Here is a 17,310-nt window from a genome sequence, read left to right as displayed (position 1 = left end):
TCTCCCTCACTGGAGATACTCAAAAACCACTTCTGGGAAGACCCTGCTTGAGCAGGGAGGCTGGGCCAACAGACCCTTTCCAGCCTCGCTATTCTGCGATTCCGTGGGAAGACCCCGGGGCAGGGCCGTCCCCTCTCCTCCCCTCCCGCCCGCCCCGGGCTCTGTCCCGCCCGCCCGGGTCTCTGTCCCGCCCGAGTCTCTGTCCCACCCCGGCTCTGTCCCGCCCGCCCGGGGCTCTGTCCCACCCCGGCTCTGTCCCGCCCGCCCGGGGCTCTGTCCCGCCGCTTCCGCCGCGTCACGTCCGCGGGAAGCGGAGCGCGGAGCCGGCGCGGCCATGGCGGTGAGTGCGGGGCCGGGGTTGCGGGGCCCGGGACTCCGGGGAGAAGCTGACCGCCTCTCTTGGCTCCGCAGCCCAAGGGGAAGGCGGGCACCAAGGGCAAGAAGCAGATCTTCGAGGAGAACCGGGACACGCTGCGCTTCTACCTCCGCATCATCCTGGGAGCCTCCGTGAGTGCGGCCGGGAGCGGCCGGCGGGGCGCGGGGCGGGCCGGGGCGGGAGCGGGCAGACAAGGAAAGCCGTGCCGTGCTCTCTCCGCAGGCCGTGTACGCCGTAGTGAACCTGGTCATCTTCTACTCCGCCGCCTCCGCCTGGACGTGGGTGAGCTCCGGGCACCGTCCTCTGCCCCGGCGGGGGCACCCGGGCTGGGGTTCGTTCGCCCCCCCGGCCCCGGGGTCGTGGCCATCGCAGCTGACAGCGGCTTCCCTGTTGCAGGTCGCGTTCATCTTCAGCTTGGTGGTCTACGGCACCAGCTACCGGTCCATGAACTCCATGGCAAAGCCGTCTTTCACAGACGATGGCAGCCTTGCCGACGGGGGAATTGACCTGAATATGGAGCAGGGGATGGCAGAGTGAGTGTCCACACCCGCACGAGTCCAGGTGAGCAGGACCTGCTGCCTGAGCGTGCACACAGAGCCAGGAGAGGCTCCCAAGGAGAAGGCTGGGCCTCAGCTCCCTCCTCAGCTTGCCCACTGGCATGGGCATGAGGGGAGCTGGAAGTTTGGAGCTGTTTTTTCTCAGAGTGTACCTTAACTGTCCTTATTACCTGAACACTTGGCTTGGTGTGCCCCAGTCAGGAGCCTCGACATGGGTGTGTCAGCCTGGCACGGTTATTGTCCATAGGGCTGAGCTGTAGAGGTAAGAGATCACAAAGAGTTCAGCAGGAGTAGTTTACAATCATCTTTCAGTTAACAAACCCTGCTGCAGCACACAGTGATAGGTATTTTTGTTTTAAACCAGCACAGCAGGTAATGCTTGACAGAGCAGAAGGGTTTTGCTGCCAGTTACGCCATCCTGGCTGCAAACTGGCCATGTCTTGAAATGCTTCACACACTAAAAATTCCTGCCTCTGTCTCAGCCAGTTCCTGTCACCTCTGCAGCCATTTCTGTCTCCCATGCTTGTGCATTCTTCATGTCCCTCTGCAGACAGCACTGAGTCTCTGCCTGTCCAATGTTCTTGGTGCCACTGTAACTGTCTTTTCCTTGTTGAAGGAATGCCACAGTATTACAGGAAACACAGCAGTAATTCCTGCAAAGCTGCTAAATAAAATAAAGAGACAGCAGTGCTGGTACAGCAGAAATACCTTCTAAATTTATGTGTTTTCCATCAGTGAGCCTCAAACTAGTTTCAGAACACTGCCAGGTGTGGACACATCAGGACACATCAGACTTTGCTCTTTGTCTTCCCTGCCCTCAGTCCAGCCTCTGCTGGGGATCTTCAGCGTGTGCTCAGCGAGGTGCTGGGGTCCTTGGCTCCTTCCTCCCATGTCTTTGGGCTGCAGTTCCAGGTTTACCTCTGTCCTTCCCTTGCTGCCAGGCTTTTGAAGAAGCACAGTGGGGCCTTGTTTCCAGCTGTGCCATTTCTGTTGCATCAGGTGTTCTCAGGCTGTCAGGGTCATATATTGATGTGTATAGTTTTATTAATCTACATTTTGATTTTTGCCTGGGGATGTTATCAGCAGGCAGTGGGGAAGAGAACCTGCTGTCTCTGCACAGGATGAGCTCTCATCTTGAGTCTGGATTGGTGGAATCGTACCTTTTCTGCCTGCAGCAGGGGTGACTCAGATGTCTGGTATAAGAGACACAGAGAGGGACAAGGTGGCCAGGAGGAGAGGGCTGTGACCTATGAGCTGGTCACTTGCTGGTCAGCCAAGTGTTTTGCTCCCATTTTTCACTGTTTTGGCTCTCTAGAGTGGAATTGCAAAAGATTTTTAATACCTTTTTAGTGAAACAATGTGGGATAGTCAAAGAGGGAAAATACAAAACTTTGATGGTGCTGTCAGGGGAAGTGACTGACAGGAGGCAGCACAGGGATCCCAGCACCTGCTGTGAAAAGGTGACAGGCACAGCCAGAGCACTGCTGCAGTCCTGGGTGTGCAGATGTACTTCCCTTGCTACTGAGGCACAGAGGTTTTTCTGCCTGAGCATTTGGGGTGGGGTTTATCACACATTAAAATGAATTAATGCTTATCTGAGTCATGGGCTATGCAAAACACAGGGGAGGCAGAGCTCTAAAAACAAAACCTTCAGAGCTGAAGTTCCCATCCTTACCCTGTACCTCTAAATTACCTCTCTGGGGATCAGGGAGCCCCCTAGGCTAGCAGGTATTTCAGAAAGCAGTGGATATTTCCAGCCTCTTAGCTAAGTGTGCTGCAGCTGATTAATGCTGCTCCTTTGGAGCTGTTTCTGGAACACTGGATTTCATGGCATTTCTCTCATGCTGTCTGTTGCTGAAATGGATGCCTTGTGTTGCTCTGGGGTTGGAGAAGGCCCATCTTCATGGTCTCTGGGAGAGGTGGGTTTGGTGGGAGCTCTGCCTTCACCCCTCTGTGGCCTCTGGTAATGCCAGAGGTCACTGAAGCCTCAGTGTCTTGTGCTAGAGCTGTTGATGGTGGATTCTGCAGTGTCTTGAGTTGATGTTGTTTATGCTATAGCCTTTGTTTTCTTGTCTCCAGTCTTGGATGTGACTCAAGGGTTTTTTACTCCAGCAGATGATGATTTAACCAGAGAGTTGGCCTCTTTTCTAAACCTTCATGGCACTCCCCGAGGCGTGTGTTGAAAAACTAATGCCTGTTTACCTCTCCTGGGAGTCAGATCCCCCGAGGGTTGTGGTTCAGGTGTGGGCAGCTTATTCCTCTCCTTGGCTGCTCTCAACTCTGCCTCAGGCTGGCACGGAAGAGCTGCAGTCAGATAAGCAGGAGGAGAGGAGGAGCCGTGTGTTGCTGTAGCTCAGCGTGTCCTGTGCTTGTCCTTTAGTGACCCCAAGTGTCTGTCAGCCTGTGAAATGGCAAGGGGAAGATTCATGGCTCCCTTCAGCACAGCCAGTCGTGAGGAGTTACACTTTATGTCATTTTGGGTGTCAAATCAGCAGTGCTGGCTGCTCTTTCAGCTGTGGGGCTGGGGGGTGGTTTTGTTGCTGATTTCCAACCCCCAGCAATTCCTCAGCTTTCTCAATGTTGTTTTTTTGAGATGGAAATAATCTCTTTAATTCATCAGAGTATTTTGCTGTTGTTTGTTTGCTGCTTTGATTCTTCTGGATAACTGTGTGGCAAAGCAGGGCTGCAGGGACAGTCCCTGGGCTGGGCAGGGTCACTCCCCTGGGGCAGAGCAGACGGTGCTGGCACAGGAGCTGCCTGTTTGGCAGGGGTTGGAATGAAAGATTAATGCTTTGCTTTTGTTCCCTCAGGCACCTCAAGGATGTGATCCTGCTGACAGCTATAGTCCAAGTGCTGAGCTGCTTCTCGCTCTACGTCTGGTACTTCTGGCTCTTGGTAAGCCCCAGCCCCTGCTGTTTTCCATCTTGCTCTGCATTGTTGCTTCCTTTCCCTGTCTTCAGGATGGAGGACATTATTTATCCATTTCATTTCAGTGTCGTATTTCAGGACTGGACTATTTTCTGATATGTTTTTTAATCTCCTTGTCACATCTTGTTTAAAATTTAGGCTGAACAAGGAAGAACAAAGAAGTCCTGATCCCTGTGGGTCAACCACGCAAATACTAGGCTGGCCTTTGTCTTTCCCTCTGGTCCCATGAAAGTGCAACAAGCAACATGAGGCAGATCAAAGCTGTCCTTGGTGCACAGAGTCTTTCTGTGTCTGTAACAAACAGTGTTTCATCATGTTTGGCTGTTTGAGCCATCAGCGTGCACCAAGGCTGGGATCTGCTGGACACTGTGCCTTTGGGTAGATAAAAAGCTACAGGCTTTCATTCCCCTTAACACACCAAACTCTTTCTGCTCCTGAAACGTATGTCATGTGTCTCCAGCTAAAACTGCTTGTGCAGAAGGAGAAAAAGAAATCTCCATTTAGTTAAAAAATCCCACATTTGCTTTGAGGATATCCCACAAAGGTACAGAAGGCAATTGTGGGAGCACGGAAAGTTATCCCAGTTCAGTCCTTGATCTCATTTCAGTCCTCACCCACAAATTCCTCTCTAGCTGGCCTGGCAGAGGGCAGCCTAGACTCGGCTGTCCCCTGGAGACCATCTGGATTGCTTTTTTCATAAATTCAAAGAAATGTGGGTGTGTTTTCCGAAGGAAGGAGAGGTGGAATGTCTGGACAGTTGGATCCCTCTGGGTAATTCAGACCTGATGCTGGGATGAAGTCTGAGCTCTGTTCCTCAACCATGGAATGAAATCAGGCCGTTTGTTTTGGGCGCCTGCCACTGCCTTTGATTTCCGTGCACCGTGAGCTGCCTGTGGTCCAGCTGCTTTGTCTCCCTCAGAAGGACCAGCCCTCCTGTCCCAGGGTGCCTGAGCTTGTGCCACGTGTGTTTTGCAGGCCCCGGGGCGCGCTCTCTACCTCCTGTGGGTGAACATCCTGGGGCCCTGGTTTACAGCCGAGTCCTCGCCCGCCGCTCAGGAGCCCAACGAGAAGAAGCAGCGGCGGCAGGAGCGCCGACAGATGAAGCGCTTCTAGCCCTGCCTGGGCACAGATCAACACCTCTCCCATCTCCATGCTGTTATTTCATCAGGGATGCGACCAAAACCAATCCAGAACCACCGCAGTAGCTCTGTTGCCCTTTGTCACTGCTGCCATTCTGACAGAAAGGCCGCAAGAGACTTCCCCTGGTTGGGTCTTAGCACGGGCTGAGGCCTTGCTCCTTGGGCTGACAAGGGGGTGATGCTGGGATGTGTGTAAATATCTTTTTAAAGCAGCGCTGTATCGCATTCAGCGTTGGGGAGTGCAATGTTGGAGGAAATAGTACATTAAAGAGCAGAGTCTTAATTGACCGTGCTGGCAGTGGGTTTGTGCAGGGGAGCTGTGAACAGTGCCAGCATGTTCTTGGAGAGCTGGGCTAGAGGGGAGCAGAATCCCCAGAGATAAGTGCTCTCCTTTCCCTAGCTCGGTTTGTGCTGCCCTGCCTGCTACAGCCTCTGCACCCTGTGAAGAATCTGCAGCGGCCCTGCAGGATCAGGAGTGAGGGGCAGCTGGGGATGCTGTGAACAGGGCTTGCAGCCAAACTTGGAGCTTTTGGGAGCTCTCTGGAGCCACAGATTGGCCTGTGCTACCTTTCCCGGAGCTCAGTGGGATGTAAGTCAAGAAGCTGTGGGGTTTGCTTGGTTTGGGTTTTGTTTTGTTTTCTCTTACGAGGGTACTCCCAGGGGTGCCATGACTGCTGCAGACCACATGTGTTAAGAGACCAGGAACAGCTCAGAGCAGTTTTTACTTTTGCCTGCTTTTATGCACTGGTGTCCCTGTCCAGTATGTTGTTTGTCACAGTCCATGACCCCTTGCAGCCCCTGACACAGCAGCTCAGACCATGCAGCTTTGCCTGTGCCAGCAAGAGGCACGGTGGGTGTTCACAGTGGTGCCAGCCTGGGTTTTGATGCTATCCACAACCTTTTGCCCACACGTCTTTTCCATTACATCACCTTTATTACACGCTTTTTTCCTAACATCAAGCCCAGTTCCCACCCTGAGTCCTCAAAGCCAGGCAGGGTGGCTGTAGTCGGGGTGCAGAGCTGGGCAGAGATCGGTAATGGGGGATGAAAGTCCTTCCTGCTGCTGGTGGGTGACATGAGGGAAGGGGTAGGGAGTGGAAAAGGCATCCATGGGGCAATCTGTGGGTGCAGTCCAGCCCTTATTCCCTGCCAGGCTCAGCCCAGAGCCCCCAGCAGGTGCCCCCACAGTGCTGGGAGCACTCCTGGTACCCTACAGCAATCCCCCCTTTGCAACCCCCCCAGCACAGCCTTCTGCACTCGGGGACCAGCATAGCCCCAGCTCTGCCCTCACTCTCCCTGAACCCTCTTCTCTGGCTCCCCAAAGCCATGTGGAGCAGCACAGGCATCCCCAAAATACACAGGGACGATGTAGGGGACACATCAACACAACCACACGGGCCCTTGGCCGCGCTAACCCTACACAGCGCTACATGCACAGCGCCCGCCTCGGGCTCTGCCCCCTGCTCCAGCCCCAGGAAATACCCAGTAACAGCACCAGTGACACCCTCGGGGTGCTGCTTCAGGGGGTGCCCCTCAGTCAGGCAGCAGCTGCTCCAGCTCTTCCTCGTTCAGGCCATTGGTGGTGACAATGTGATCCAGCTGCTTCATGTAGCGCTCCAGATCCTGCATGAAGTGCGGGATGCGGGCCTTCTCCAGCACCCCGAACTTCTTCAGCCGATTCACGTCTTCATAGGACACCTGGCAGGAAGCACGGAGATGGGGGTCAGTGCCCTCCATCCCAAACCCTGGCAGTGCCATGGGGGGCATCTGGTGCCCTTGCAGCACCCCTGGGTCAGTCAAAACATCCCTGCTGCTGGTGGGGAGGCAGTAGGAGAGCTGCTGGGGGTGTGGGATTTGCGAGGATTTGTGGGTTTGGTAATTTTCGGTCACTGCAAGGACAGGTGACAGCAGGACTGCTGTGGCCAAGGGCCAGAAAGGCTTAACCTGCTGGGTTAAGCCTCTTCCCGAAGGTCTCCCACAGAGGATTGTGGATTTTCCTGTCCTTCCTTGCATCCTACCCAGCACAGCCTTTCCCTGGTACACAGAGATCCATGAGCGCAGGGAAAGACAAAGAGCTCCAGCACAGCCTTTCCCTGGTACACAGAGACCCCATGAGCACAGGGAGGGGCTGCCAGGCAAGGGCTGGTTTTTGGGAAGCCATGAGACTGAGGGAGCCTGTGTGAGCTTTGGGATGGCATGGGATTGTGGGCTCAGCCACTCCTTGCCCCACCCTCCCCCTGGCTCTTACCTTTCCAAGCGCAGCCAGCAGTGGGAAGTCGATGGTCTGCCGATGGCGCAGGATGCGGAGAATCCCATCCAGGTACACCTGATCCTTACTGAAACAGCCTGGAACAGCAGAAAAGGCCTGGCACAGGGCTCCTGGCTTCCACCACCCTCCACTTGCCTGAACGTTTGCTGACCACAATAACCAGAGTGAGGGCACTGCCCACGAGCGTGCCAGGGCTCTGGACCGCTGTGTCCCAAGGGATAAGCACTGGGGAGGCAGCCGGGTGCAGCCAGAGCCACAAACCCCACTGGGATACTTCCCAAGTAATTTTTTAAAGGATAAACCACTGCAAGCATCCAAATGTATCCAAATGCTTCCTCTCCTTTGCCTGCTGCTTCCCTAAGAGCTTGTGCAAGTCACTCCCATGGGACAGGGAGAGTGGTGCTCGGGATGGGGAGGGATACGGGGACTGGATGCTGTGGCCGTGTTGGGAGGAAAGGGTTAAAAGCAAAACACTGATCTGGAGGATTGTAAATTGCTCAAGTGACCTTGCACCTGGGTGTAACTCTTGATAAGCTTGTGAACAGCAGGCTGGTGACCCTCTGATCTTGTGTTCCTCTGCCCAGGTGTTGGGCGTTGCTCTGGGGATCCCCCAGTTAGGGAGGTAATGCAAATAAATTTACTTTTTGTGTTCTAGCCATGAGTTTGTGCCTGTTCTGGCTGCCTGTGCCAACTCACACTCTACAGGACTGCTGATGCTCAACCTACACAGCAGCAGAACATACAAAAAAGAAATATATAAAATAAGTAAATAGAATTCTCCCAAACACTCCACTGACGCCCCCCAAGTGGTACCTGGCTGTGAGGTGTCCGTCTGACCCCGCTTGGCCCGCACGCAGTACTCCCACCGGACCCCAGCATCCTGGACATACTGCTCCAGGTCCTGGAAGAGGGCAGAGAAGGAGAGGCGGCTGGCGCGCTCGATGGTGTAGTAGAGCAGGGCTGCCCGCCACAGGAAGGGCTGCTTGCGGAACAGGACGCTGTGCAGGCTGGCCAAGCCTTCCTCCGTGGGGTTGGCGGGCTTCAGGCTGTACTGCTTGCGGCCCTCGGAGCTGTGCCAGGGCTGGCGGGTGTTGTTGACCCCCCGGATGTAGTGGGTGCCTGGGGAGAGGGGACAGCAGTGAATGCCCAGAGCGCCCCCAGCTCTGGCCCACCCTCAGCCGGCCCAGCTGACCTATCTCGTGGCGCAGCATCCCCTCCAGCCAGTGCTGCCGTGCTCCCGCCAGGTTGATGGCCAGCGTGGGCCGGCTGTCCTCCACCATCATCACGGCCTGGGACAGGAGGTCATCCGTGAGCTGCACCACCACCTGCAGGAGGAGGAGGAGGCAGTGGCCATGAGCCGGGGCTTGGCTCTCAGCAGAGGCTGAGATGGTGGCAGATGGTCAGAAAAAGCCACTGACACCACGGATGGCAGTGCTGTACTGTCACTGGGTTGTGCTGCAGCTCCCCAAGGGAATGGCAGACAGCAAGAGCCACTGGGGGTGGGGGGATAATGAGAGGAGAGAGATGATCTCATGCAGGGATGAAGTAGCTCCTTTAATCTCTTTACAGCCAACAAAGCTGAGCAGGCACTGTGGGGGGAGCAGGCAGCTCCTGGGCAGCCTCCTGCAGCACCCCTCTGGCTCCAGGCTTGTTCCCATGGGCTCCCCACACAGGACAGACATCCTCTGGAGACCTGCCTGGTCCCCCTTCTGCATCCCCACTGGCAAAGGGATAGGGCAGGAGCTTTGGCCATCAAAACAACTGCAATCTGAACACCCAACAGCACCAGCTTTGTAATGGCTCTGCACTCCCCAAGAAACATCTCCTGAGGGATCCAAGGCTCTGGTTCCATTTTCATGGACTTCTCCACAGATTCTCTCATTTGAGGCTTCAAGACATGAGCAGTGAGGATGGCTCCATGCCAGCCCACCCTCACAGGAGCAACTGTGTGTGCTGGCCACAACTCACAGCAGGGATGGGCACTGCATGTATAGGACTATTCAGTATCTTCATGCAGAAAAAACTGGTATTTTGAGAAACCTGGCTATCACAGGTACTGGAGCCAAGAGAGCTGCTCACCAGAAGTTAACTTGCCAGCCAGCAGCACTTTCTGACCACCTGACTTCAGATCTGCAGCAACTCAAAGCTGCAGCATCACCAGATGATGGCCCCGGGAGTCCTTGCATCCAAGGTTTGACAGTGGCAAACCTCAGGAGAGCAATCAAAATCCCCTACATACCTATTAACTCTGTAAACCACCTGTTATTTCGTAACTGACACTTTTCAGGATGAAAACATGCCTGTGTTACTACATGACAATTCTTCTCCTATTAAAAAAAGAGAGGAGACTGAATTGGTTTGCTTTAAGTCAGATTTATTATTATTATTATGAAAGCCAAAAGTGCAGCCTAACAGAGTCCACCACTGGGCAAACAGCATAAAATACTTACAGGGTAATTGCTTACCTGGGTCAAAATATACCAGTGTGAAAAGGAATCCCTCCAATGCTGAGCCTTGTCAGTTCACCTCTGACTCCTTGTGCAGAACCAGCCATGCAGGAGCAATGGAAAGGGACTCTGGGCAGTGCCAGAAACCACAGCTTCTTATGCTGCACTGCAGCTCCTCTCCTGCTACAAAAACTCATCCTGCTGAGCAGCACCACTTGCCTTGTTTTGCCTCCAGCTTTGCAGACACAACCAGGGCTCCAACTCCAGCCAAAGAGCAGCAGGACCAGCTCCCCAGGCCTGTGACCTCTCTCATTCTGAGCAGCATCCCCAGTGCATCCTTGTGGTCCATGGTTTTGCTCAGCTTTTGTGAATGCACTGATGGAGAAAGAGCTGATCCCAAGGAACCAAGGGAAGGCTTCTGGTGGTCCCCATGGCACTGGGGTGTGGGTTCTGTCTCTCCTGGCACTGCTCAGGACCTCTGACACTGAGCAAGCAGCTCAGAGGTAGAGGGAGGCCATTGATGGGATCCCAAGAGACACCAGCTAGCACTGTTTAGGCAGACAGTACTCCACAACCCCAAGGATTGCCATGCAGCACTTACCAGTGGGGCCCGGTGTTTCTCTGCTGCCAGACGTGAGCCCACTGAAATCCATATGGAAACCTCTGGCAGCATCATGTCTAAGTCAGAAAAAAAGAAGAGCTTCAGGATCTGCAGCCTGGAACCCAGCAAAGCAGCTTTTGAGGGCACAAATTTAATTCCAGCATGAGCACTTACCCAGGAGCGCGCTGCCTGCGGTGCTGGAAGCAGGATCCTGCCTTTGCCAGTCGGTGCTGGGGACAAAGGGCAGCTGCAGAGGCTGCCACCAGCCTGGCCACGCTGCCTGCCAGGACTGCCCGTGGCCAGGGACACACCAGCTGCTCGTGCTCTGGGCTAACTCTACCCCCACAGGAGTTTCTTCTCTTTTAAGCAAGCCATCACCATTAGTAGGTATCAGGGGAGCAAAGGGCACGGCAGAACAGGCAGGGCACAGGTGGTGAAAGTCAGGAATCAGAGATACAGGTGCAGGGAGGGAGACACGCCTGAAAGCGCCCAGTTCCCCCAGAGGTGTGAGATTATCAGTGATGCAGAAGTTTCAACAAGTTTTGGTGTTGTACATGGAGCCAGTTCTGCCAACGTGGCTGTATGGAGAGCAGGTGAAACCCTTCTCTCTTCCCTACCCCAGACACATCCAGCAAAATTTCCACTGGACAGAAAGGAAGAAACCAATGCTTTCATTGTTTCCAAAGCACATATCAAAAGCCCCAGATAAAACAGCCACACCGATGTGCAAACAGTGACTGAACTCTGCATTGCCTGGAATCACAGAATGTCCTGAGCTGGAAGAGACCCACAGGGTTCATTGAGCCCAGCACCTCATAGCTCTGAGCACAGGGACAATTACACAGGGTTGGAAGGAAGCCAGTTGTACACCAATATGTGAGAAAATCAATGGCTTTCTGCCCAGCCAGGGCTCAATTAATGGAGAACAGAGTAGGTGAATTTAATCAATTAATAAACCAGAGAGATGGAGCTCAATTAGCAAGTTGTAAGTGCAGGTCTGTAACACTGGCAGCTGCTTGGCTGGGTATTGGGACTGGTTCTGGGCACTCAAAGGCAGACGAATTATAGGGAAACATCTGCAGAAATCTGTTCTGTCCCAAGCAAAGGCTTAGGAGGACCAAGGTGCCAAATCCACTCCCAGGAACACCCTCAGGAGGCATCAGGGCAAACCAAGGGTGTTTGAGGAGGAAATGAAATGTCCTTGGGCAGGAGGGACCTCAGGGGAGCTCTCATTCCTGCTTTGCCTGCACGGAATGCACTGGGTACCACTGGGTGAGGTGATACCTTGGAGAAATGCCCACCAATAACCCTCTTTGGAGACAGAGGTGAAAAATCAGAGGTAGGAAATAGAGTCTGGCCAAGAAGCAGTGGTGAGGAAGCCCCCACACCAGCCAGCAACGCACAGTCCTTGCCCTGCAGCCGACAGCCCCAGGGAGCCCTGCAAGCCAACCCACGCAAAGCCAGGTCCAGAAATCCTTCTCAGACTTTGAACTCAGGACAGCGGCTGTGTTTTGCCCACACCTTGCTGGCAGAAGGGATAAAAAAGGCTCCTTAATGGCAGCTGTGGCATGCTCCATGCTGGATGCTGCAGGGAGTGCAGAGAAACCAGGTTAGGGGATGTTGAACTTCTCCCATGGCTCCAACCCACGTGGCTACTGTTGTATCTTAACCATGTATTTCCCAGCCTTAAAACCCAAGCCTGGGGTTTCAAAGCACCATAACCTGTATGTCCTGCAGGACAGCAGGAAATCTCTTCCCCTGGCTTTGCTTTTGGACATGTGGGTTAAGGCAGCTGTCGGAGAAGTCTGCCCTCCCACTGCCAACAGCAAGAGACAGCTTCCCAACAGTAACTGATGCCTCATGCACGCAGCAAAAGGCTCCTGGCCATGCAGACAAGCAGCAGCTGCTCCCTCTCTCTCAAGCACAGAAGGGAGATACACATGGAAAACATCACAGGAAGTCTGTGGGGAACCAGCACCCATGTCTTAAAGCTGGGCTATGTGAAGCTGGAGGTGAAAGGACACCATCGCTCAGCGCAGAAAAGCTTCCTCTTTGTAACCAAAACATTTCTTAATCAGAGTCCTTTTTATCAGAAAATAAATATTGCTGTGTTTTACAAGTGCTAAAGCAGGGACACAGATTACCTCTCCCACACAGCCTTCCTTCTGCATGTACTTTCGGATCACGGACCAGATCTGGCACTTGCTCAGCAGCCTCCCGCCCGTGGCCACCTCGAAGCTCTCGTAGGTCCCGTACTTCTCCAGGACAGTACGAATGATCCTGATGGCCTGTGGCACACAGAAAGCACCAACATAAGCACAAACACCTCCTCACTTACAAACACAGCCTAAAATCCCACGTGCAACAAAGCCAGTGAAGGCAACCCCTGATTAACACCAATAAAACACCACGTGGTTTCGCAGGACCTAAAAAACCAAGGAGACTGAGCTGGCTGGAGGTGGCCACCAGGACAGACGGACACTTCACACAATCAGCACGACCCACAGCATATTCCTTCTGCCCTTTGTCACCCTTGCAGGCGACTCTTGCAGAAATGGAGCAAAGCAGAAGTGAAACTGCATCATCGCAGTGTGGTTAAATCCATGATTATTTTCAATCTTTTCTGCTTTCAGTTCTCCTTGCAAACTCCAGTGCTTGCACAAAGATCTCCAGCTTCTGAGCTTGCTTTGTACTCCCAGAGTTTCTTACTCCAGGGCTGAATTCCAAGCTCAGCAGTGAGGCTGTGCACCACCCTCTGCAGTGATGCTGCTTCAAACAGCATCTCAGCACCCCCAGCCTGCTGTACACCCATCAGCCTTCTAATAAAAGCATCACGTGCTCCATTATTCACATTAACATTTATGGAGCATCTACATAGTATGAACATTTATTAGCACATTTCCTCCCCAAAAAGTGTGCTTCCATTGCAGACATTTTCCAGCAATTACTTTCTCCAGCCATTTGAATATATATTAATATATTAATATTAGACATTATATTCATATTAGTACATATTCCAAAGCAGATGACTTTCAACCAGTTCTGGAGTTTTTCCAGCAGTTTTATTGCATCTGCAAGCCTGGCTGGGCTGCTGCCAAGCTTCCCAGTCCTGGACCACTTGTTGTCCCTCCCTAGTCCCTAAGGTTACCCAGGACCAGGAGATGGGTGCTCACCACCAGTACTGGTGCTCAAATCATCCAATACCCCGTAAGAGAAGAGAAAATGGCTCAAGTTCTGCCAGGGGAGGTTTAGGTCAGATATTATAAAAAAATTCTTTATGGAAAGGGTTGTCAAGCATTAAAACAGGCTGCCCAGGGCAGAGGTGGAGTCACCGTCCCTGGAGGTATTTAAAAGATGTAGATGTGGCACTTGGGGACGTGGTTTGGTGGTGGGATTGGCAGTGCTTAAGTCACAGCTGGACTTGATCTTAAGGGTCTTATCCCATCTAAAAAATTCTGTGATCCTAAGAGGGGCTTTAGGTCTGCATCTGGTGAGCAACCTCCTCTGTCCCTGCAGAAGGCCCTGATTTTCCTTCCCTGGGCAGTTTTCACAGCTGGTTTTTATTCTCAAGTCATTTACTGAGTCTTTCCAGGAGAAGCTGTGCACAGTTTTTCTGTTGTGAGTTTTGTTTTCTGGGGTGGGGGTTTTGGGGGTTTTTTGCTTTGTTTGCTGAACAATCAGACTCATTTTTACAGCACTGCAAGGTGCCTTCAGCTGACCACTGCAGAAAAACAACCTTTCATCCTCCCACCTCTGTCAACCTCTTGCTCTCTCCCCTCCCAGGGGACCCAAATCACTGAGCCAAGAGAAACCCAGCACAGCTGGTGCCCAGGAGTAAGACAACCAGAGAGCTGCTTCCCAACCTTCAGAGCACATCCTGGTGAGCAAATTTCCTGAGATTCCAAGTTTAATGTTCTGAGCATCCCCAGTTCATGCACCCAACATATGCAGTGGGATAACAAATCCTCCAGCTCTGTGCTGGTGCCACTCAAATTCACGTGGCAAACCAGGGATGTGATCTCCAGGGTGATGAGCCTCCACAGGGATGGAAGAACCTCCTGGCTTATTTAAGTTTTCTATTAAGAAAAAAAAATAACCTCCCAAGCACAAGCAGAGCAGCTGGAAGCAGGGAGGTGGTGTTGGTTTGCCTGCTACTGTCCAAGGAGGCTGACTTAGCAAATGTCTTATTTATTTAATCTCCATTATTAACAGAGGTCTTTGAAAATAAAAGCAGTTTATAGCTAAGAGTTAGCTGCCAATGAAAAATGCTTCCCAAAATAAAAGAGGCTGGAAGGAGGTTACTGCAGGGTAAGAGCAGAGGAACAGTGCCATGAATGCTGTCCCGTCCCAGCCTCACCAGAAAACCTGGAGAAACATTGGCAGAAACACTCAACACTTAGTATCTCTTGCAAAAGCTTCCAGGATCCACAGTGGTCACAAACCTTCATTCCATTCACTCAAAGCCCTGCCCAGTGAAGAAATAATCTCAATTATTCATCTTTTACTCGGCTGCAAGCCAACCGCACCGAAGGAAAAAGCACGGGGTGAACGAGCTCTCAGCAACTCATTTTACTGCACAAGGCAGGGAATGAAATACAGGAGGGAAATGCCAAAAGCTCTGAGGCCTTTGCAGGCGTCAGAGTGTCTCCCCTGCAAGAGCCTTGCTGGCATCAGTTTATCTGGGGCAGAGGTATGGCACACACTGGGAATGACAAACTGCTCAGAAAGCTGGATACAGAAAGGGCTTGAATCATCTGGGTAATAATCCAGGCAGAGACACGGGCAGTGATGCGGGGAAAACAAAACATTCAAAAAACAATAAATACATCAGTGAGGAATTTGTTACTTGAACAAGTAACTCCCGACTGAGAGGTGCAAAGAAACACCTCTGGTGTGTGAATTTGGGATAAGAGGGGGGTTTTATCTGCTCACTGGTTCACGTGGCAGGAAGGATGCTCTTCCTAGAGGCAGGATGCTCACTCCCAGCTGCAAACTGATTTTGGGACATGGCCAGGCTCTCAGCTCCAAGCACAGGGCGAAGGGACAGAGCAGCTCTACTCCTGCAGCCACAAAAGGCTTGTTTGTGGGCACAGCACCCTGGAAGCAAACCCCTGACTCTTCTCACCTGTTGAATGACCAGGAGCTGTCTTCTCAGTTTTCTCAGTGCCATCCCCATGGCAGAGAGCAACTCAGAAATGTTTTAGTAGCATATAAGCCATGGAAACAGTTAAACAAAATAATACAGACTCCTTAAGTGGTGTCTTCACCAATTAATGTCATTACTGACCATGTTTGCTGATGCCTTAAGGATGCTGCTGCACTGGGCAACCTTTAGGCCTTCCAGAAAACAAGCCAGACTTAACCACCAGGTAATTCAGGCTAAGGACCACTTCCCATGCTGTCACCCACGTGCTCCAGCTCCCCTGCTGTTAGTTCTACAGCAACAAGTGCAAAACCATACCAAAAAGGTGTCCCTGATGGAGCACAGCTCCCAGCATAAGCAGGAGCCAGTCTGATCATAGAAACACAGACTGGTTTGGGTGGAAAAGGACATTTGAGATCATTCAGCTCCAATCCTCCTCCACGGGCTGGGACACCTTCCACTAGACCAGGCTGCTCAAAGCCCCATCCAACCTGGCATCACCCAGCACCAGCATGACCCATGTCACCACGGAGCTTGCACCATTCCTGCAGGTAGGTGAGGTTAGTAAAACCTGAGGTTTAAGAAATCACAGGGTGAGTGTACTGAAGGCAGGACACAAAAGGTGCTAGGGGAGAGAGATCAGGCACCAGCTGGGAAGGAAAGAAGGCAAGGTTTCACACGGTCCAGGAGGAATGGTGTTGACTGAGGCTGGTTTTAAGCTGGACATCAGGAATAAATTCTTCCCTGTGAAGGTGACGAGGCACTGGCACAGGCTGCCCAGAGAAGCCGTGACTGCTCCATCCCTGGGAATGTTCAAGGCCATGTTGGATGGGACTTGGAGCAACCGGTCTGGTGGAAGATGTCACTGTCCACAGCAGGGTGTGTGAGGTAATTCTAAAATGTAGAAAGGGTCTTTAAAACCCCTTCTAACCCAAACCATTCCAGAATTCTATGGACCATGGACCATATCCTGGCCAGCCCCACCAGGATACATCCACACCCTCGCACCGGTCCCTCCTTTCTCCTCCTCCTCCTCCTCCTTCCAGGCCGAGCATCCCTCCCGGCCCCGCCTCACCTGAGCCACGAAGCGGTCGGAGGCGGCCCCGTACTTGTCCAGCACGGCGGCGGGCACCGGCTCCGCGTACTCGAACTGCGGGTCGTAGGCGAAGCTGGCGCGGAAGAACCGCTCCCGCTCCGCCTCCACGTTCCGCGGCCGCAGCGCCACGAGCAGGCAGGGGCTGCGCCGCCCGCCGCCCTCCTCGCCGCGGCCCCGCGCGATGTGCGGCAGCGAGGCGGCGGCGGCCCCGGCCCCGGCCCCGGCCCCGGCCCCGGCGGTATCGCCCGGCCCGGAGGCACAGCCGGTCCCGGTTGCACTGCTTGTCCCGGCTGCATTGCCGCCTCGGTTGCGTGGCCAACCCCCGCTGTGTTACCACACGTGCATTGCCAGCCCTGGCTGCATCGCCAGTCTCGAGCTGCATCCCCACCCTGTTTGCACCTCCAGCCTTGGCTGCATCGCCACCCCGAGCTGTGTCACCAACCCCAGCTGCAGCGCCAGTCCCAGCTGCATTTCCAAGGCCGGTTTTATTTCCATCCCAGTTGCATTTCCAGTGCCGGTTATATTTCCATCCCAGCTCTGCCAGCACCAGTTGCCTTGTGCTTCAGTAGCACCACCAGTCCTGGTTATGTCACCAACCCCAACCACATTGTCACCCACATCGTGTTGCCAGCTCTGGTTGCATCACCAACCCCAGCTGCATCATTGGCCTTGTGGTTTTTCCCCCAGCCCTGTCTCCTGGAGTGCCTGCAGGCAGCAAGCACCTCACGTTCTGGTTATGGCTGGCTTCACCATC

General features: G+C 53.3%; 2 protein-coding genes across 2 annotated transcripts; one reads left to right on the top strand and one right to left on the bottom strand.

Annotated features, from left to right (window-relative positions):
• The first annotated feature begins 273 nt into the window (after positions 1–273).
• TMEM208 (transmembrane protein 208) lies at positions 274–5,287 on the top strand. The gene is made up of 6 exons (XM_041400620.1): positions 274–340; positions 412–507; positions 599–658; positions 773–909; positions 3,744–3,828; positions 4,837–5,287. The coding sequence occupies exons 1-6, from the start codon at positions 335–337 to the stop codon at positions 4,972–4,974; spliced, it is 522 nt and encodes a 173-aa protein (XP_041256554.1). The 5' UTR covers positions 274–334; the 3' UTR covers positions 4,975–5,287.
• A 627-nt stretch (positions 5,288–5,914) lies between these two features.
• Positions 5,915–17,309, bottom strand: KIAA0895L (KIAA0895 like). Its single transcript, XM_041400863.1, has 9 exons — positions 17,284–17,309; positions 16,536–16,881; positions 12,462–12,605; positions 11,839–11,902; positions 10,318–10,547; positions 8,462–8,594; positions 8,083–8,388; positions 7,249–7,346; positions 5,915–6,698 (listed from the first exon to the last, which is right to left on the bottom strand). The coding sequence occupies exons 1-9, from the start codon at positions 17,307–17,309 to the stop codon at positions 6,534–6,536; spliced, it is 1,512 nt and encodes a 503-aa protein (XP_041256797.1). The 3' UTR covers positions 5,915–6,533.
• Between the last annotated feature and the right edge of the window lies 1 nt (position 17,310).

The sequence above is a fragment of the Onychostruthus taczanowskii genome, unplaced genomic scaffold (assembly GCF_017590055.1).
Source record: "Onychostruthus taczanowskii isolate IOZ18803 unplaced genomic scaffold, ASM1759005v1 scaffold18, whole genome shotgun sequence".
NCBI classification, from domain to species: domain Eukaryota; kingdom Metazoa; phylum Chordata; class Aves; order Passeriformes; family Passeridae; genus Onychostruthus; species Onychostruthus taczanowskii.
Note: the sequence above shows the minus strand (reverse complement) of the source record. Positions and strands in the feature narration are given on the sequence as shown.

Excerpts from the sequence above, each read along its gene's own strand:
- TMEM208 (XM_041400620.1), top strand. Across the intron at positions 659-772 it reads CCGCCTCCGCCTGGACGTGG|GTCGCGTTCATCTTCAGCTT; the intron begins GTGAGCTCCGGG and ends TCCCTGTTGCAG. Across the intron at positions 3,829-4,836 it reads TCTGGTACTTCTGGCTCTTG|GCCCCGGGGCGCGCTCTCTA; the intron begins GTAAGCCCCAGC and ends TGTGTTTTGCAG.
- KIAA0895L (XM_041400863.1), bottom strand. The coding sequence starts at position 17,309 with ATGGTGAAGCCAGCCATAACCAGAAC. Across the intron at positions 12,606-16,535 it reads CCGACCGCTTCGTGGCTCAG|GCCATCAGGATCATTCGTAC; the intron begins GTGAGGCGGGGC and ends TGTGTGCCACAG. Across the intron at positions 6,699-7,248 it reads TGCTGGCTGCGCTTGGAAAG|GTGTCCTATGAAGACGTGAA; the intron begins GTAAGAGCCAGG and ends GCTTCCTGCCAG.